We start from the raw sequence: 19,478 nt of genomic DNA on the forward strand, positions 1-19,478 counted from the left end.
ACCTTTTGTAAGATTAAATGGCCATTTATTTAAGAGAAAAGCATTTATATTAGTTTTACAATTAAATATATATTCTGTAAGTAGGGTACATACTTAACCGACTTTATTTTGAAAAGAATTTGAGAAGGCAATTATACAGTCCTCTCTTAGTATAAATCTGCTTTGCATTTAAATTTTTCAGGATTTATCAATCAAAAGTATGAATTAATGAATTTCATATGCCCACATACACATGTAAACCTGACTATAACTTATACATCATAGAATGTTGAGCTGGAAATGATCTTGTATAGTGACTAGTTGAATCCAAGATGTGGCAGATATTGTAGAAGCCCCAAATGTGGAAACAGAGGACCAGAGATTTAAACAGATTGTCCGAACTATAGAGGTGGTAGGGGTCAAAAAGACCTCAACTCTTAGAAAATCAATTACATGTCCTATTTCTTCCCATTTTTCATTAAGTTCAGTTTCAAAGGCCATCACAGATACATGCTTTACCTATATTTAGTAGGGTACTTTTTATAAGATAGTCCAATCCAATGCTCTAATAATATATTCTTACATAGGTTTCATATTCTTTTCAACTAATACTATAGCCCAAAATCTCATGGTCATCATTAAAATCAGTACATTAAGCATCTCATAGGATACAAAACATGTAATTAAATAAATCACTCACTAAAAAGTAAATACATGAGAAAATGAAAAATAATTCCTTGATAACGATCAAGAAAATCTATAACTGTTCATCCTGCCATTGGCCTCGTAGAACACTTTTTAGGAACTGGTGCAAAACATGTTTAAAAAGAAAAAGTATATAAAATCTTCCCTAAAGGAAAAAGCAGCATAACACATGGAAAAGCATACGTTTTGAACCCAGACAGATTTTGCCTTATATCTCAGCTCTGCTACTAATTCTGGAACAGTTATTTAACCACAACTGTAAAATAGGAAGGTTAATGTGCACATGCAGGAAGATTAAATGAAATAATGTTCATAGAGCATCTGACTCATGGTGGTACTCAATAAATAGAGGTGTGGTGAATATTGATAGAATAAAAAATAAAGCTCAATTCTTCACTGTTGAGACACAGCACCATTAACAGTGAAAAAGTCATGACAAACTAATCAAATCATAAATTATATATGGAAAGAAAAATAATCTACATTTGCCTGAATTTTCCAGCTTGGCTTTCCAAATTTACTAGAAGAGGAGAAGAAGAGAGGAGATAACCGAAGGTTATTATTGGATAGCTCTCAATCTGTCTTTTCTACTGCGACACTCATGATGGATGGTGGTCATATGTGTAACTCTTGCTGCGTGTAATTTCTGGCAATAGAAATAATTCTGTCTGTTTTTGTCTCATGGGCTATAGCCTATTGGAACCCAAATGAGCATGATATTACTATTAGGATAGGCTGGAACCTGCTCTAGTGTGCTTTAAAAATAATTTTCAAATGTATGTATTTACCTATCATTAATTACAAATTTCTTGGGATTTATCTAACAACTGATCAAGACTCAGCCCTATAATTTTATAAATTAGTAGACTGAGGTTCAGAGGGGTTAAATGACTGGCTCGAAGCCAAACATCTAATCTGCAGCAAAGCAAAGACCAAATTCAGAGTTCTTACCATATATATTGTATCAGGATCTTAATGCTCCAAATGGCCTTCTGTTTTTCAATGCCTCTCAACCTACCACGTTTGAGTTGTACAGTTAAAACCTAAGAAATCCATGATGCCTGCTCTTTTTTGATGTATCTAAATTCCTTTCTTTTTTTCCTGGAATGTTAGACATTTAGCGAGTTTGTCTGTAATTTTATTTAATACATATTTATTAACTGCCAAGTGGAATGCAGGAGTGAACAAAACTAAATTTCCCACCTATTGGGAGAAATGAACATGAAATAAAATGAATTAAGATTGCATCAAAAAATTAAATTAAAGATATAGTATTTCAGATAGTGGTAAGTGTTAAGGAGGAAATTAAAGCAAGAAAGAAATGGCACTGGGAGTGTCTGAAAGGGGGTACAATAAATGAGCTGATGTATTTTAATTCATTGCCACTTAATAATTGCCATCCAATATTGAGAGACAGGGAACCGAGGGTTAGCCACTCCTAAAACATGCCCAATCATGTCAGCAAGCTATCCATCAGCTGTGTTATCTCCCTATGGAGCCTCCATTTTAATTATACAACGCCACACTTAACCAGCAGGAAAACTTGCCTCCAATCTAGAGAGGAATGGATAAAAATCAGATCCTAGTTGAAACCATTAGAAACCAGAATATGGTAAGATTATGCTCAAAATTGTTTCAAATGTTATCCCTTTTTTTAGATTATTATTTTAAAAAACTATTTACTATTTTTATTTACAATACTTTAAAATTTTTATTTGCCTTATTCTAAGCCTAAAGCACTGATAAATAGGTTTTTGATTTGCTATACTCTCCTTCCTTCCTTCCTATGAATATTCCACAAAATAAATGCACAATGTGAATATTCAGATAGCAAGCTCCTGGATGACTATTGCTTATTCTACTTCAGAGATTTGAAAATGAGGTTTTAAGACTTCTCTTTCCTTCCTTCCTTCCTTCCTTCCTTCCTTCCTTCCTCTCTTCCTTCCTTCCTCCCTCCCTCCCTCCCTCCTTTCTCTCTCCCTTTCTTTCCTTCCTTCCTTCCTTCCTCCCTTCCTCCCTTCCTCCCTTCCTCCCTTCTTTCCTTCTTTCCTTCTTTCCTTCTTTCTTTCTTTCTTTTGAAACAGAGTCTCATTGTGTCACCCAGGTTGGAGCGCAATAGTGCGATCTCAACTCACTGCAACCCCTACCTCCCAGGTTCAAGTGATTCTCTTGCATCAGCCTCCCGAGTAGCTGGGGCTACAGGCTCTTGCACCAGGCCTGGCCAACTTTTTGTACTTTTAGTAGAGATGGGGATTCACCATGTTGGCCAGGCTGGTCTTGAACTCCTGACCTCAAGTGATCCGCCCACCTCAGCCTCCCAAAGTGCTAGGATTACACCCGTGAGCCACTGCTCCCAGACCAAAACTTCTTCACTTTTTAAAACATTGTTCATTTTGATTACTGTCTAACATTCATGAGAGTATGTATTCTCAATGTCATGTTCATTGCCAAAATAAAATCTCTGCCTTCCAAATAAGATGACTCAATGTCATTGTGCACAATAGTGACTTCCCTGTATAGGAAAGAAAACCAGGTTAGAATGGTAATGTTTTGGACTAAGGTAGAACATGAGAGTGGGGTCCCCAGTATTGTCCTTGGTAAGTGCTAGCAAATCTTCACAGTGATGAAAGCAGGCATAAACAACGTTTTTGTTTATTTGATTGTTTTTGTTCATTTGTTTCCAGTCTTTCCAAAAGTCCAGAAACTGAGAAAGGCATCTGATAAGCTTATGAGCTATTTCTCTAAGACAACCTTCTCCATCTGAGATCTGATGAGCACTTACTTTCAATAGCCTTGATTTTATTTTCCCATGGGACACACGCAGCTTTGAAGTTCTCAAAATCACGAAGGAATTTTACCCATTTCTGAAAAGAAAGTCAAGTACAACAGTAAATTCCAACCTCTTGATTTGTCAAGATGTTTATCCCCTACCTCAAAACATGATAATGCAATGAGCTTGGAAATGTCTCTCTGGCAGCAAATACTGCTTTCTAGTCAAAGGGGGAAACAGTAGGTTACACTTGCTTCCCTGTTCTCCACTAACCCTAGACCAATTTAATTCAACAAAAAAATGTTTATCAACCCCCCTGTTTTGTGGAAAATATGCTGGCCTCTCAGAAAGAGCTATTTATTATATAAAACAATAAGAAAGCAGGGAATTAGCACATAATAGGGTGATTGGAACAGAGTGTGTGTTTAATTAGTTTTCATTGTATGAAGGACTCAATATGAATACATTTTATTTTCTGTCTTTTATTTCCAGGTCCTGTTTTGAAAGCCTTCTGATCTACCAGGGTAGTTTGTGTACAAATAGGTGAGTTCAATACAAGATGGTAAGTTCTATGACACGAGACACTTCAATCTGGTAGAGGCAGAATAGTCAGCTTAATGGAAACAGAAGAAAACAAGTCACAAATTCTTTTTGCAAAAGGCCTTCTTTCTATTTAACTACAGTGTTGGGTCATCCATGGTCAAGAGGACCACCGGGAAGAATGAGAATGTGGCAGAGAATTTTGCATGTGTGCACATTATGCAGGGATGAAGTAGAAGCTGGACAGGCACTATTGTCTAAATAATAGCATGAGACAAGTCTACAGTTCAAAAGATTGCCCACGCTTTTTTTTCCGTCTGTCTTCTGCAGTGGAACCACCATGAAAACACAGATTTTCTTTAAAAACCCTTATGGGAAAGACCATCACTATTGAGTTTGAACCCTTGGATACAACAGAAAATGCAAAGTCCAAGATCTAGGATAAAACAGGAATTTCTACTGATCAGCAAAGACTGATCTGTGTTGGCAAGAAACTGGAAGGTGGATGTGCTTTGTCTGGATACAACATTCAAAAGGAGTCTACTCTTCATCTTGTGTTGAGACTTCATGGTGGTGCTAAGAAAAGGAAGAAATCTTACACCACTCCAAAGAAGAATAAGCAAAAGAAAAGGAAAGTTAAGCTGGCTGTCCTGAAATACTACAGGGTGGATGAAAATGGCAAAATTAGTTGCCTTCATCAAGAATGCCCTTCAGATGAATGTATTGCTGGAGATTTCATGGCCAGCCATTTTAACAGACATTATTGTAGCAAATGTCTGAATTATTGTTTCAACAAACCAGAAGACAAGTAATTGTGTATGAGTTAATTTTAAAAACAAACAAACAAACAAAAATTACTCATAACTAGAAACAGCCCAAATGTCCAATCTACAATAGAATGGGTAAATAAATTGTCATGGCATCTTTATACAATAGAATACCACACATGAATAAAAATGAACTATAACTCCCACAACAATGTGGATATATCTTGTGAACATAACATTGCATCCAAGAAGCCAAAAACAAATGCATAGATACTATATGATTCCATTTATTTAAATTGTAGAAAAACAGACAAAATTAATCTATTTTATGTGTGGGGTGTGTGTGTGTGTGTGTGTGTGTGTATATATATATGAAAGTTAAGATATATGAACTTTATTCACAAAACTTTATGGAGTACATTTAGCTTACAGTTGGTATAACATTTGTAAAGAGGAGATAATAATATCTATGTTCCTGCTTTACTGTAAGAATTAAATATAACTTTATAAAAGAATTCAATTCAGTGCTTGGCACATAGTAAGCGTTAAATAAATGTTAGTTGCCTTTCTGTCTTTCCCCAAAATCTATATTTGTATCAGTATATCATCTTTTTTCTTATTTTCTGTCCACCGTATAGTTGATGTTCCTGGTAGAAAAAAAACTATATAGACACTTTGAGGAAAACAACTTGACCAGAACCCCTTCACTTTCAGAGAATGAAAATGAAAAAGGAAGTGCCGAAGTCACACAAGTAAGTCTTTTGCCATAAATCTGTATTTCTTGACTTATTTTTCATTTAACTCCTCTAAGAATAATTTTTTAAATCTCCCCTGTAAATTTCAATACCACAGATATACTGTGTTTATACTGTATGAATATTTGTGTTTTATATATACAAAATGTAAGATTTTTTTCACCCCTTTAGAAAAGAATCAATGTTCTTCTTAGAGGCAATATGCCATAAACCAGACAACTAGAAAAATACCTACCTTGGCCATCATCATCTTAAACGCAAACCACCGTTTTCCTTTTCCTTTCCCAAGGGCCCCTTCATTTTCATTCACAAATTTTTTTGCTTCCCTGAGAAAACAAAAATAACATAAGGGATAAAGGGAGGTGAGTTGCAATGACTAGAATATAGAACTAGTGGACAATTGATTTTACCAGGTCTGCAGTCTTATTTCTTCTAGATCCCTCACAAGTGAACCTAGACTGTATTTCATAACCTAGAGATTTTCAATCCATGTTTAAATTTTTAAATGCTGACCAGGAAGAGTAAGATATTTTAGCTCACTTATTAATCAGCTGGAATCATTGAAAAGGAATTGATGCTAAATGTCATAATAGAGAACCTTAGTTTTTTTCATTTCTATCACATGTAAAATTGAGTCTGAAGTTTACATCAGATTCTGGCAGTCAAATGTTTATTTTAAAACACTTCCCGTTCTTATTTTTAAAGAATTCCTTTAGCAAAAAAGAAAAAGGCAGAGAGGTTAGATCCAACTGACATAGAACACACTTAATGACCTGGTACTTAATCCTGTTTAAAAAAAAAGCAATTATGACCTAAAACAGAAAAATCATTCTGTAAAGCAAATGGGGTTGAGAAGAGAAAGAGAGAGAAATGGAATACTTTCAGCCTCACATTCAGAAAGGGCTTTAAATGTAAACTTTAACATTACTCCCAAATATTTATACATTTACAGCAGTTACATTGGTTTCTTTGGTATACATAATAAAAAACATTAATTCATCAAAACATAATGCAAGCATGCTACATACACTACAATGTTTGTAACCTTGTTTGATCATTGTTATAGACTGAATGTTTTTGTCCCTATTGAAATCTGTATGTTGAAATCTAATCTCCAATGTGATGGTATTTGGAGGTGGGGTCTTTAGGAGGTAATTGGACTATGGGAGTAGAACCCTCATGAATGGAATTAGTGCCCTTATAAGTAGTGGCCAGAGAGCTAGCTAGCCCTGCTTCCACTACGTGAAGACACAAGGAGCCAGCCATCTGCAACCTGGGAGACGGCCCTTGCCAGAGCCCGACCATGCTGGCACTTCGATGTTAGACTTTCAGCCTGTAGCACTGTGAGAAATAAATGCCTGTCATTCAAGCCACCCGGTCTATGGTCATTTGTTCTATCAGCTTGAACTGACTGGGCCAGTCATATTTGTTGTTTGTTTGAAAAACAATTTACCAAAAAAATTTACAAAAAAGAAAATTACAAATAGAGGCAACCCAGGCTTGTCTTCACCTCTCAGGGGCTGCAGAACATATAGTTTAAGTGATGGAGTGGCCTCTGTCATGGTAGAAACAGATAACCCAAGCCTGGATTGTGGTTCCACAAGTGCAATGCTGTCCTCAGTTGGATGGCCCCTGGAATATGTGGTTTTACAGACAAGACCCTTCAACATATGACTATAATTAAACTCCTATTAACATATAAAGTCAACTTTTAAAATTGAAGGGTCTGCCCAGGCGCAGTGGCTCATACCTATAATCCCAGCACTTTGGGAAGCCAAGGTGGACAGATCACTTGAGTTCAGGAGTTCAAGACCACCCTGACCAACATAGTGAAACTCCGCCTCTACTAAAAATACAAAAATTGACCAGGTGTGATGGTGTGCACCTGTCATCCCAGCTACTGGGGAGGCTGAGGTAGGGGGATCACTTGAACCTGGGAGGCGGAGGTTGCAGTGAGCTGTGATCGTGCCACTGCACTGCAGCCTGGGGCAACAGAGTGAGACTCTGTCTCAAAAAAAAAAAAAAAAAAAAAAAAGAGGGGTCAGTGAGGATTTTTTTTTGTCAGATGTTCCTTAGTATCAGTGCCAAACTCAGAATTTTACAATACACAGTGACCAAAAAAACAGCACATACCTGCTGACTTAACTAATACTAGGGAGTGGGGCCTCATTACTCACCTGTGCATGTGCACCCACCCATATTCTGGCATAAAAATATAGACACAGTGGTAAAGATTCTCTTTGGTCACCAAACAGAACTCCCAAATCAGTTTCCTGATAGCAGATACAATATCTTGTCTTGTAGCTTCCATCGCATTGACCATTGCACTGACCACAGGGAGTGTTTAATAAATGTAAACCTTCTAGAAATAGAGCTGATTGACACAGTTTGGGGTAGATGTAGACAAGGGAGTATCTAATAATTTTATTTTCCACAATAATTAATGCTTGAAAGCAAAGTCATTCCCAGACTTCGGGATTGCACCCTTTATCATTAACCTTCTCTGAAACTCAATTAATAGACTAGACTAGCCTTGTTGTCAAACACCCTGACACTTGACATGACCTCTGTGCTGGTAAAAATCAGTTGAAAAACAATTTCTAAAACCTTTTGCACATTCTAAAATATCCAATAAATCAATGGCAAAAATTAGAAACTGAGTTCTCATGGCTGGGTTTCTAGATTCATTCAGTGAAGAAAATATATCCTATCTAAGTGTTAACAATGTGTTTTAGAGGTGATAAGACAGGAGGGAGGGTGGCAGCCAGCAGGCACTTTCTAAAATGGTGAACTGAAGCCTCTAAGCAGAAAATCAGGCGAGTTGGTTTCTAATCCAGTCTCTGGGATCTGTCTCTATGACCTTGCCCATGTTTCTGATGCTCTTTGTCCCACATACATGAGTGTCTGGCTTTTCAGAGGAAAGCACGCCTGCCTCAGACTCACACAGACCTAGGCAAGCTCTGACACAGGTTCCCTCAGTTACTGTGTGACTTTTAATAGGTCAAGATTTCTCAGAAAACAAATGGTCAGTCAATCGCACCCCTGCTTGCTAAGATGGTGGCAAGAACAAGGTGGGATCATAGATGTGAAAGTGTTGAAGGGATTATTACACAGTCAATTCTACGGCAATGCTGGTTTTGAAACCATGACCTTGTTCTAACATAATTGATATATTGCAGAACAATTTGATCATAACACAAGTCTGGGGTTTGCTTATGTGTGATTCTGTCCACAAGAAACACCGGGTAGATGCAGAAAACTGCACCCAGCTAAACCAAGCAGCGTGGGAATACACAAAATCCATACACCTCATCCATCAACACTTCCCCACACAGGTAGAAAAGCCACACCTGTTCACAACTGGGTCAACAACGACTCTCCCCCCAACACTTCTCAAAAACTCACAAACTGCAACCCTTTTGAAGGCCAGCTTCCACAAGGGAACGTTAGGTCTTTTTCAAAGTAAACTGCCATATTTATTGTAAGTTTCTTAACCATTAATATGAGTAAAATATTGCTGTCATTGTTACTAAATTCCCATATTTTTTGTAACGTGCCACTAGTGATGTTTCTAAGTATTGTGTGCCTATCCCCATCTTTTTTGTAAAATGTGTTTTTATTGCCCAATTATGCATAGTGTGGGGATTTTTAGGAACCCATACATCATGTTATGGCAGAATTGACGATACTTCAGTTATTTGGCATCAAGAATTTTGAAATTCATAAAACTAAGCATACAGAGGAGCTATCATATTAATCTCTAGTATAAAGAACACATATAAATAGAGAAATGGAAATCCTTTTTAGTAGTAAAATTAAAGTCTGTTTTTCATGTGATAATGAAGTACTCACTTTCAGGACATCTCCACTGCTCTAGGTATTTAACAGATAATTTAAAATACATCCAGTTTTGCTTATTAGATTTATATCACTTTCCAGATAAGTGGTCAATTCAAAAGCACAACTTTGTTCTAAACAGAAGTGTAAAGAAATAGCTACTCCATATTTCTACCAAGATTTTTAATTTTCTGAGCTTGTGAACATTAAACTAGCAAAACTTAAGAGACAGAGAAGGAAGTCAGGGTAACAACCAAATTAAAACCACTACAAAATTAATTATAAACTCAGTTAATAATCTGGAACCCTATCTACATGGCATTAATGAAGTTTTTGTCATATGTTATAAATATAATTTTCCTTTGAACAACATAAACAAGTTTTATTTTGGTCTCTTCAATTAGTATTAGTTTTCCTTGATGCTAGGTATAGTTCCATATTTATCTTTCAATTACTACTCCCCCCTACCCTCAACATACATACCTTGATTCTGGCTTTCAAACAAAAGTCCAGACTCTATTATCTATTACATAATCTCAGGTATGAATTTCTTCTCTTCCCTAGTGCTCTACCCTTTCCTTCATTCTCTGAGAGATCCCCACCTCTCCCAGTTTTATACCAAAGAGGTCCCTGAACAGCAATTCTAGCTAATCCTTGCTCCCCATAGCCCACCCAAGCCAAAATTACTAGACTCAACTAATCAGATATGTTCGGAATGGGTTTAAAATAAAGCCAAGGGGCAGAGAGTGGGCCAAGAATAATTGTTTAGCAAGAAGGGATTCTTTATTCCCCATATCTGATGCTCACAGGATGTAAGAAAGTACTTTTGCAGGTTACAGGCCTTCAAGAAGGGACATTGGGCTGCAAGATATCAGAGACTCAATGAGAAGGCATGCCTTAATACCAATTTGAGGACTGACCTTTGCAATGAGTTGGCATGATTTCAGGATGATAAAAAACTAGTATCACCCAATTCTATCCTCCTCAATAACGCATTTCTTAACCAGAAAACATATTTCATTGTACAATTAGAAACAAGGTACAAAAACAAATCCAATATGAAGATAAACATTGATCAATACAGAGCACTAAAGTGTCCATGACAGATAGCAGAATCTGAGAAAATAAAGAACAGTCTTTAGAACACTAAGATGCAAGAAAACATCTTTACATATACATCTTTCTACAGCTAATCGATTCTCCTACTCATTTGTATTTATGTGTATAATTTAAAGAAATTTTTCTACATGGTTGAAATGAAATAGGCTTTTGTAGATAAACTTTGAATATCTATTGGCCTCAAAACATCCAAATGTCTGACTGAAACAAATGTGTACCACCCCCTTGAATTGCATTCAACAAAAGCCACCTGCCAAGACTGTAATCTGGTCTTCAGGTCTCAGAGCTCAAGCAAACTGTGTTGCAATATGCACAGCTCTCTGAGCTGTAACCCCAGACCCAGTGATAAATAATTGAGCGAGGTCTATTTAATGACAATGATACCTGACCTCATCATTAATTTATCAATCCTTTGTGTTGGTAAATAGAATAATTAGGTTTCATGGTCTTTCAAGAATGCTTTCACAGTTAGTTGAAGAAGCACACACTGGACTAACTTACACAATAGATAATTTACCCATAACACATGATACAACCATGATTACACAGAAGACTTAGGTCATGCTATGCTGCCTTTGACACATTCTCATCCCAGGAAACATGTTCCTCTTTTCGGTTAGGTTCGGTTGACTTTCCTTTCCTCTTGTTTTCAGTTTGATAGTATGATTGAGCAACCAATTGATTGCTCAAGTAAATGAAAGGCATTTCAGAACTGGTGTTTAGGCAACTGTAATCAAAACTTGTACTCTTGAGCAGTTTCCAGTGAGGGGACCAGAAGAATGAAAAGTCTTTTCATAACAAACACTGCCATTTAAAAGAATTTAACCAATAGTCCAGAGAATCTAGCTTCTCCTGAAATATTACTGCGGTAGTGAGTTACAGAGGTAAGAAGCTACTTGAAGGCATAAGGATTAAAAATATGAACTAGAGGCCTCCTAGATAATACAACTTTATAGTTAGGCTGGTAGAATTATTGAAAATTATCCCAATACTGGAAGTGATTATTCAAAACACATCTTTTTCCTAAGGTAAATGCTGATGGCGGTAGCTGGAATGGTTAAGATGCCCAGCTGGCCGGGCGCGGTGGCTCAAGCCTGTAATCCCAGCACTTTGGGAGGCCGAGATGGGCGGATCACGAGGTCAGGAGTTCGAGACCATCCTGGCTAACACGGTGAAACCCCGTCTCTACTAAAAAATACAAAAAACTAGCCGGGCGAGGTGGCTGGTGCCTGTAGTTCCAGCTGCTCGGGAGGCTGAGGCAGGAGAATGGCGTAAACCCGGGAGGCGGAGCTTGCAGTGAGCTGAGATCTGGCCACTGCACTCCAGCCCGGGCGACAGAGCGAGACTCCGTCTCAAAAAAAAAAAAAAAAAAGATGCCCAGCTGCTTCATCCACAAAATGGAGATAATAGTAGCTACTCTGTAGGATTGTTGCATCCATTATAGAAAATAATGTATATAATGTGTTTAGCTTAATCCATGGCAAATAGCAAGAGCAGTATAAGCAGTAACTATTACAGTAGTTCCCCCTCATCTGCAGTTTTGCTTTCCACAGTTTGTTACAAGTAGTCAACTGCAGTCCAAAAATATTTAATGGAAAATTCCAGAAATAAACAATGCATAAGTTTTACATCGTGTGCTGTCCTGAGTAGCATGATGAAATCTCATGCCATCCTGTGCTGTCCAGTCAGGAAGTGAATCCTCCCTTTGTTCAGCAAATCCACACAGTCCGCACTCTCCTCCTGTTAGTCAGTAGCCCTCTGGGTTCTCAGATTGATTCTCACAGTATCACAATGCTTATGTTCCAGTAACCCCTATTCTACTTAATAATGCCCCCAAAGCATAAGCTTAGTGATGCTGGCAATTCGGATATGCCAAAGAGAAGCCACAAAGTACTTCCTTTAAGTCAAAAAGGGAAAGTTCTCAACCTAATAAGGACAGAAAAAAAAATGTACGCTGAGTTTGCTGAGATCTATGGTAAGACGTCTTCTCTTCCTGAAATTGTGAAGAAGGGAAAGAAATTCCTGCTAGTTTTTCTGTTGTACTTCAAACTGCAAAAGTTATGGCCATACTATGTAATAAGTGCTTAGTTAAGAGAGAAAAGGCATTAAATGTGTGGGTGAAAGACATAAACAGGAATATGTTCTCATTGACAGCAATCAGGTTCAGTAGTATCCTTGGTTTTAGGAAACCACGGGGAGTCTTGGAAGGTATTCCCCTCTGTTAAGGGGGGATGGCTGTATTAGCAGCAATAGTACTAATAGGGCTGACTTCAGTTTTTATGCTGAGTCTCCAAACTATGAAGTTGAGAAATAACTAGATACTTCCAGGCAAAACCCCAGCCCATTTCCCCTCAGACTGTGACCCCATTGAAAGTGGGAATTGTTCTTGTTAGTAAGCAAGCAGGAGAGGATTCAACCCTCCAATTGAGACCCAAGGAGAGGGCCCAGGTGTTGGGTTTCAGAAGCCCCAGTTATGACACTACCTGGGAGGAAGCAGTCAGGAATTCTAGCCTGAGCCCTGCTCCAGCCATGCTATGCTGCTGCAGAGAGCTCGGGCCCGTGAGAATCTCTCTCTCTCTCTCTTTCTCTCTCTCTCTCAATTTTTCCTTCTCTCCAAGCAGAAGATAATCTGAAGATATCCAACTGTGTTTTCCCTCAAAACTGCACATGTTCTCTGTAGCACTAAATTGTAAAATGTTACACTTGGACAACATTGTAATAAATTCTGTGATCCCTATCTCATGTCATAATTGGGACAGGGGTTTGAATCTTGGCTCTGTCACACACCAGGTGTGTGATTTGGGGAGCGTTACTAAAAGTCTGATCCAGCTTCCTCACTTGTAAAATGGGATCAGCAACAGTGACCCAAGAGCTGTAGCACACAGAGTGTTGGCCATCTGCCAGGCACTATTCATGTCCATCATCTCACTTCATCCCCTCAAAATCCTGAAAGGTGGGAACTATTATTATCCCCATCTCAGAGATAAGGAAACTGAGGATTCTCTAAGTAAAATAAGTATCCAAGGTCACCTAGTAAGTGGCAGAGCACTACTCTTTTTGAGCTCAGTGTTCCCAGTTTCCCCAGGATAACACCAGTGTTTACCTCATGGGATTGGAATAAGGACAAACGTACAAAAGTTGAAACAGTGTAAGCAAAGCAGTACCTGGCACGCCATGGGTAAATGGCTTTTAGTTATTATCCAAATCCAAAGATATTTATCTTTTTTTTTTTTTTTTTTTGAGACAGAGACTGACTCTGTCTGCCCAGGCTGGAGCACAGTGGTGCAAATCTTGGCTCACTGCAACCTCTGCCTTCTGGGTTCAAGCAATTCTCACATCTCAGCCTCCTCAGTAGCTGAGACTACAGGCTCGTGGCACCACACCCAGCTAATTTTTTGTATTTTTAGTAGAGACAAGGTTTCACCTTTTTGTCTAGATTGTTCCCAAACTCCTGACCTCAAGTGATCCGCCCACCTCGGCCTCCCAAAATACTAGGATTACAGGTGTCAGCCACCGTGCCCAGCTGATATTTATTATTTTTCATAGGAAATTTTGATGACACAATGTCAAGTAAAATTTTAGAATACAGAACAATTTGTATACTCTCATTATAATTACATAAAAGTAGTGTGCATCAATGATCAAAGACTAGGCAATTATGCAAATGCTTGGTTTCTCCATTTTCCAAACTCATTATATTATTGTCATTCAGTTTTGTTATCAGTACTAAAATATAAATTTTGTTTATTTTAAGGCACTGTGCCATATGCAGAAAGAGAAATAAAAAAATGTGATCCTACGCTTTTCTGCAAGGAATTTACAATCCCATTAAAAAGCAAAGACATAGATAAATATTTAGGGCACCATCTAATTACTAACAAACAAGAATAGTAAAAGTAAACATAAATGCTACAAGATTGAGATGAGAGATGGAGTGGTATCAAGGAACCCTGAACAAAGGGAGGATTCAGTTACAAGGTCAAAGGAGTAGGAAGGACATTTTGGTGCAGGGGAATGATATCAGCAAAAGTGAAGAGATGAAAATGTACCTGGGGGCTTCAGATAGACAATGAAGAGGACATTTTAAATGCTTTAGAGGAGGAGCTGGCATGCCCTAACGTCAGGTTCAGCAGTGCAGAATTCATTCTGTTGTTAATAAGGATCCAGAGTATTTTCGAGCAGGAAATTGATGTGTGTAATACAGTGCTGTGAGAAAAATGTTTCAACAATGATATACAAGGTAAGTTAGAGAAAACATAAGATGAGAAGCTGGCTGCAACTTGATTTCTAATGTATCAAGGCTTTTACATATGCTGTTTCCTTTCTCTAAGATGCCCTTTCTCTTCTCCTACACCTGTTGTCTTCATTTTCTTTATCTTCAGTTCTAGAGTTAGGCCAACACTACAGCTCCTCCACAAAACCTTTCCTGATCCTTTCTTTCTTTCCAACAATCCCCTCTACCCTCTAGGTACTGTGACTTAACCGCTGCCCTTTCTGCAGTAGTTATCCCAAGTGTTGCTTTCTAGTCCATTGCACTGGAATCTCAAAGGTCTATATTTTTTATACTAATTTCACAGTACTTAATATAGCACCTGGCATAGATGTGAATTTCAATAAACACTAATTGAATGAATGAACATCAGTGAGAAGACCAGATGACTGTCAGGTCATAGCCATTGGCACAGATGTGAATTTAGCACCTGGCATAGATGTGAATTTCAACAAATGCTAATTGAACGAATAAATACCAGTGAGAAGACCAGATGATTGTCAGAAACTGGGCCGCACAGCAGGCAAGTGGTGGGCGAGTGGGTGAAGCTTCATCTGCTTTACAGCCACTCCCCACTGCTAACTCGTATTACCACCTGAGCTCCTCCTCCTGTCAGATCAGCGGTAGCATTAGATTTTCATAGGAGTGCAAACCCTATTGTGAACTGCACATGTGAGAGATCTAGGTTGTGAACTCCTTATGAGAATCTAATTCCTGATGATCTGTGACTGTCTCCCATCACCCCCAGATGGGACCATATAGTTGCAGGAAAACAAGCTCAGGGCTCCCACTGATTCTACATTATGGTGAGTTGTATAATTATTTCATTATATATTACAATGTGCAGAATAAATGTAATACACTTGAATCATCCTGAAACTATCTCCTCATCCAGCCCCAGTACATGGAAAAATTGTCATCCATGAAACTGGTCCCTGGTGTCAAAAAGGTTGGGGACAGCTAAATTAAGTCACAGTCTCTAGGACTGGGATATGGCATCAGTATTTTTTTAAGTCCACAAACGATTCCAACGTGCAAGTTGGGGGCAGAATATGGAACTGTTGGGCTCAGAAAATGATATCCTGAATGTGCTGTTTTGGCATGCCAAGCACCTTGAACTAAAGGACACTGGAAGGCCTCAGAAGCAGCGTCAGAGCCAGGGTCTCTCTGACCTTCTCCTGCTCTTCTGCCTCTAACCCCTCATTCTTCCCCAAAACCAGCCATAGCATTCAGAGTTTCCTTTTCCCAGGGCAGGCCTTAGAAACTAAAACCCCCTTTTCCCCAAAGCCGGCCATATAAACAAGAATTATTACTCTAACCTTTTCCACCTTTCTGTCTAGAAGGTGGCCATAAAGAAATTCTATGACCTACTCTTGGTCAACAGTAGGTCAAGGGAGGAAGAAACACTCTCATATTTGTTGCTGACAAAAACTGTGGTCTTCATAATAAAAATATATATATTTTATCTGTAGAGTAGTACTATCTAAAAGGAACTATACCAAAATAAGCCAGGAGGGGGAAGAGATGTTACAGCAGTGGGGACAAGAAGAATCTGGACAGGTATTGCTGGGTTTCCCCACTCATCATTACTATTCCATAATTCCTTGTTTGTCTAATAACACTTCTACATGGCTGTTCACTCTTTATTGAATCTAAGCATAAAAATAGACCGTTTCCCTGGGGACTTCAAATCTACATTCTGAAGGCTTCCATGTCATATAAAACTTTGGTTAAATAAATGTGTTATGTTTTTCTCTTGTCAAACCTCTTTCATTACAGAAGTATTGTCTGTGACCTTATGATGGGTACAAAATATCACATCTTTCTGCCCCTGTAGAACTAACCACATTTTATTTACAGCAACTACCAAATTTAAGAGGTAAAGAACTCTTAAATTTAGCATGTTGGTCAAGCAATTATTGGAAGATTGGGCTAAAAAGCTACTATATTATATATCATTGTTTTGTTGTCTCCCTGAACTGGCAGTAAGCACTCTACATGTTTCAATACTCGATAATTGCCTTTGGTAAATAACTACTTTTCATGTCCATACTTTATCTCGCATCTCTAAAGAGTAACTACCTGACTAACTATCTGAAAACAAGCAGTAAATAAACTAAGAACAAGCAAAAAAAAAAGAATTGCATGTGCATTTTTATAACCTCTTAACTTTTTTGTCTGATGTATTTTGGTATAGTTCCTTTTGGATAGTACCACTTCACAGGTAAAATACATATTTTTTAGATTACTAAGACCTCTAAAATTTTTATCAGCAACAAACATGAGAGTGGCCTATGTACAAAGATTTCTTAAGGGAATTTTTTTTTCTCTAGTTCTGATGATATTCATGGAGATGTGTTAAAGTCAGATGCTGGTGTTGGTGAATAATTAAAGTAAGTCTTGGACAGGTCAAATTTGTATGAAATTCCAAGTTACTGCCACAGAAATTCTTCAAACTCGGGATGACTTCTTTGCTCCCTGGAGCTCTAAAACAATGCTAATTTTCATTGCTGGCTTAAATGTCAAATAAAGACTCAAACACATTTTAGTCACACCCTAGAGGTCATGCCGGCATCTTGGGGTAGTTTTAGATGAAACAAGGGAAAAATAACAAGCTGGGCTTCAGTGGCTTAACGAAAAATTTAAAAATAAAAACATACGAGATCCCTTTTCTACCTGCTGATTAAAACTTTTCCTAACTCTGATTTGTACCTGATTGCTTTCAGAGTCAATTTACGGTTTAAACAATCTTTTTGTTAGTATTACAGTAGCAGGGGAGAAGAGAGAGGAGAACATACAGGTTTCCCCAGGAGCTACAATACTGGTCACAGCACAAACTGTGTTTTCTTCATAGAAGGAAACCAACATTTTGGAAGGTTGTACTATTATCTGCTAAGATTATAGAAGGGTAGAGACAATGTGGAGGGTAGCAGAATATGGCACCCCAAAATAGGCCGTATCAGGATTATGTGCCATATTATGCCAAAATATGCCAAAAATATGGTATAAAGATTATTTTGAGCTGAAAGCAATCAAGAAGAAGCAGACACAAGAAAAGCTCTCTGCTCTCCCCCTTTGCCTAAAAGCAAGAGATAAATACATAAAGGTATTATTTTCATTCCCCTCTTACTGGGAAGGACAGAAGTTAATCACTGAAGACTATTCCAGACCTATCAGTCAAGAGAGGGCACCAGAGGAATCTGCACAGCAAGCTTTACTAAATAGTCCTCATTTTCCATTAGTTCCCCCATATATTTGCTTTCCCATCATTTGCCAGCCTAGAAACTCAAAGTCCTTTTTGTCTTGTCACTTCTCTAAAAATACACTGTTCTTTTGTTAAGATGCTCTGTAAGCTCAAGTTCTAACCTGCTCTTTCAGTTACTCATCCCTGCATGGTCCCATGAGTAAGAAGGATACACATGGTAGTAAACTTCTGCTTGTTTTTCTCTTGTTAATCTGTCTTTTGTCAGTCTGGCTTACAAGGCTCCAGCCAATAAATCTAAAATTGATGGAGGGAAAAAGAATTTTTACACAATTTACAACCAAATTATTGTAATGAATTCTTTCTTAGTGTGAAGCATTTTATAATGGTAACTTTATAAATGTCTCTCTGAATAGTCTCTTTAAGCTCTATGAAAATGATTTTATGTTTGCTTATTTTTTGTCTTTTGTTTTAATGAATCAGTTGAGCATGTTATTAGCAACACTAATACCTGAAGGCAGGGATAGTATTATGTGGGCTGCAGAGTTCCAGGCCATATCTCTAAGGCATCCCAGCCTACTCTTACTGTTCTTGTGTTGAGCAGAAATGAGATTTGGGGAGAACATGACCTAAAACTCACAAATAAATCTTAAAATCACCAGCCCAAGAATAAGAAGGAAACTCTGTCTAAAACTGTACCTCAACAATTCTAATCACCAAAATGTTGCAAAATGGTGGAATATCACCTTACCCCTTTACTGTGGGAATATTTTTATTAGAAGTAGGTAGAAATGGCACTGAAATTATAGATTGCTGTACATAGCTATAAGGAGGATCCACCCAAAATTCTGGCTGATAAAAATTTCATTTTATTTCTATTATTCTTTCATTCTCCCTTTTACTTAGTCTTTTTTTGTTTGTTCAAAGTAACTACTGGGTGTGTTTTATGTTCTTAATGTGTTAAGTGTTTAAAAGAAATAAAAGAAATATATGGATTCCTTTCTATAACATAAACTATATTAAGAAAAATGATGGCCGGGTGCGGTGGCTCAAGCCTGTAATCCCAGCACTTTGGGAGGCCGAGACGGGCGGATCACGAGGTCAGGAGATCAAGACTATCCTGGCGAACACGGTGAAACCCTGTCTCTACTAAAAAAAAAAAAAAAAAAAAAAAAAACCGGGCGAGGTGGCGGGCACCTGTAGTCCCAGCTACTCGCGACGCTGAGGCAGGAGAATGGCGTGAACCCGGGAGGCGGAGCTTGCAGTGAGCTGAGGTCCGGCCACTGCACTCCAGCCTGGGCAACAGAGCGAGACTCCGTCTCAAAAAAAAAAAAAAGGAAAGGAAAATGAGATCTAGGCCCTTGAAATAGTTACATAACGATGCAAGACAGCCTTGAAGTGAAAAGGGAGAGGACAATGGAGGCTTCAGAGTTGCTGAAGATATTATAGATGAGATAAGAATTCAAATGGATGCTAAAAGGCTAATAGAATTCAAGTAGGCAGAGAGGGCATTCCAGGCATTGGTTTGCAGGAA

At 38.1% G+C, this 19,478-nt stretch overlaps 1 protein-coding gene and 1 pseudogene across 1 annotated transcript in view; one reads left to right on the plus strand and one right to left on the minus strand.

Annotated features, from left to right (window-relative positions):
- TMC1 (transmembrane channel like 1) overlaps positions 1-19,478 on the minus strand; it is a 184,468-nt gene that overhangs the window by 96,800 nt on the left and 68,190 nt on the right. The window contains 2 exon segments of the mRNA XM_033238696.1: positions 3,467-3,548; positions 5,752-5,842. Coding sequence (XP_033094587.1) covers positions 3,467-3,548; positions 5,752-5,842 — 173 coding nt within the window.
- Positions 3,635-4,806, plus strand: LOC117099429 (annotated as a pseudogene).

The sequence above is a fragment of the Trachypithecus francoisi genome, unplaced genomic scaffold, assembly GCF_009764315.1.
Source record: "Trachypithecus francoisi isolate TF-2019V2 unplaced genomic scaffold, Tfra_2.0 Lachesis_group16, whole genome shotgun sequence".
Lineage (NCBI taxonomy): Eukaryota > Metazoa > Chordata > Mammalia > Primates > Cercopithecidae > Trachypithecus > Trachypithecus francoisi.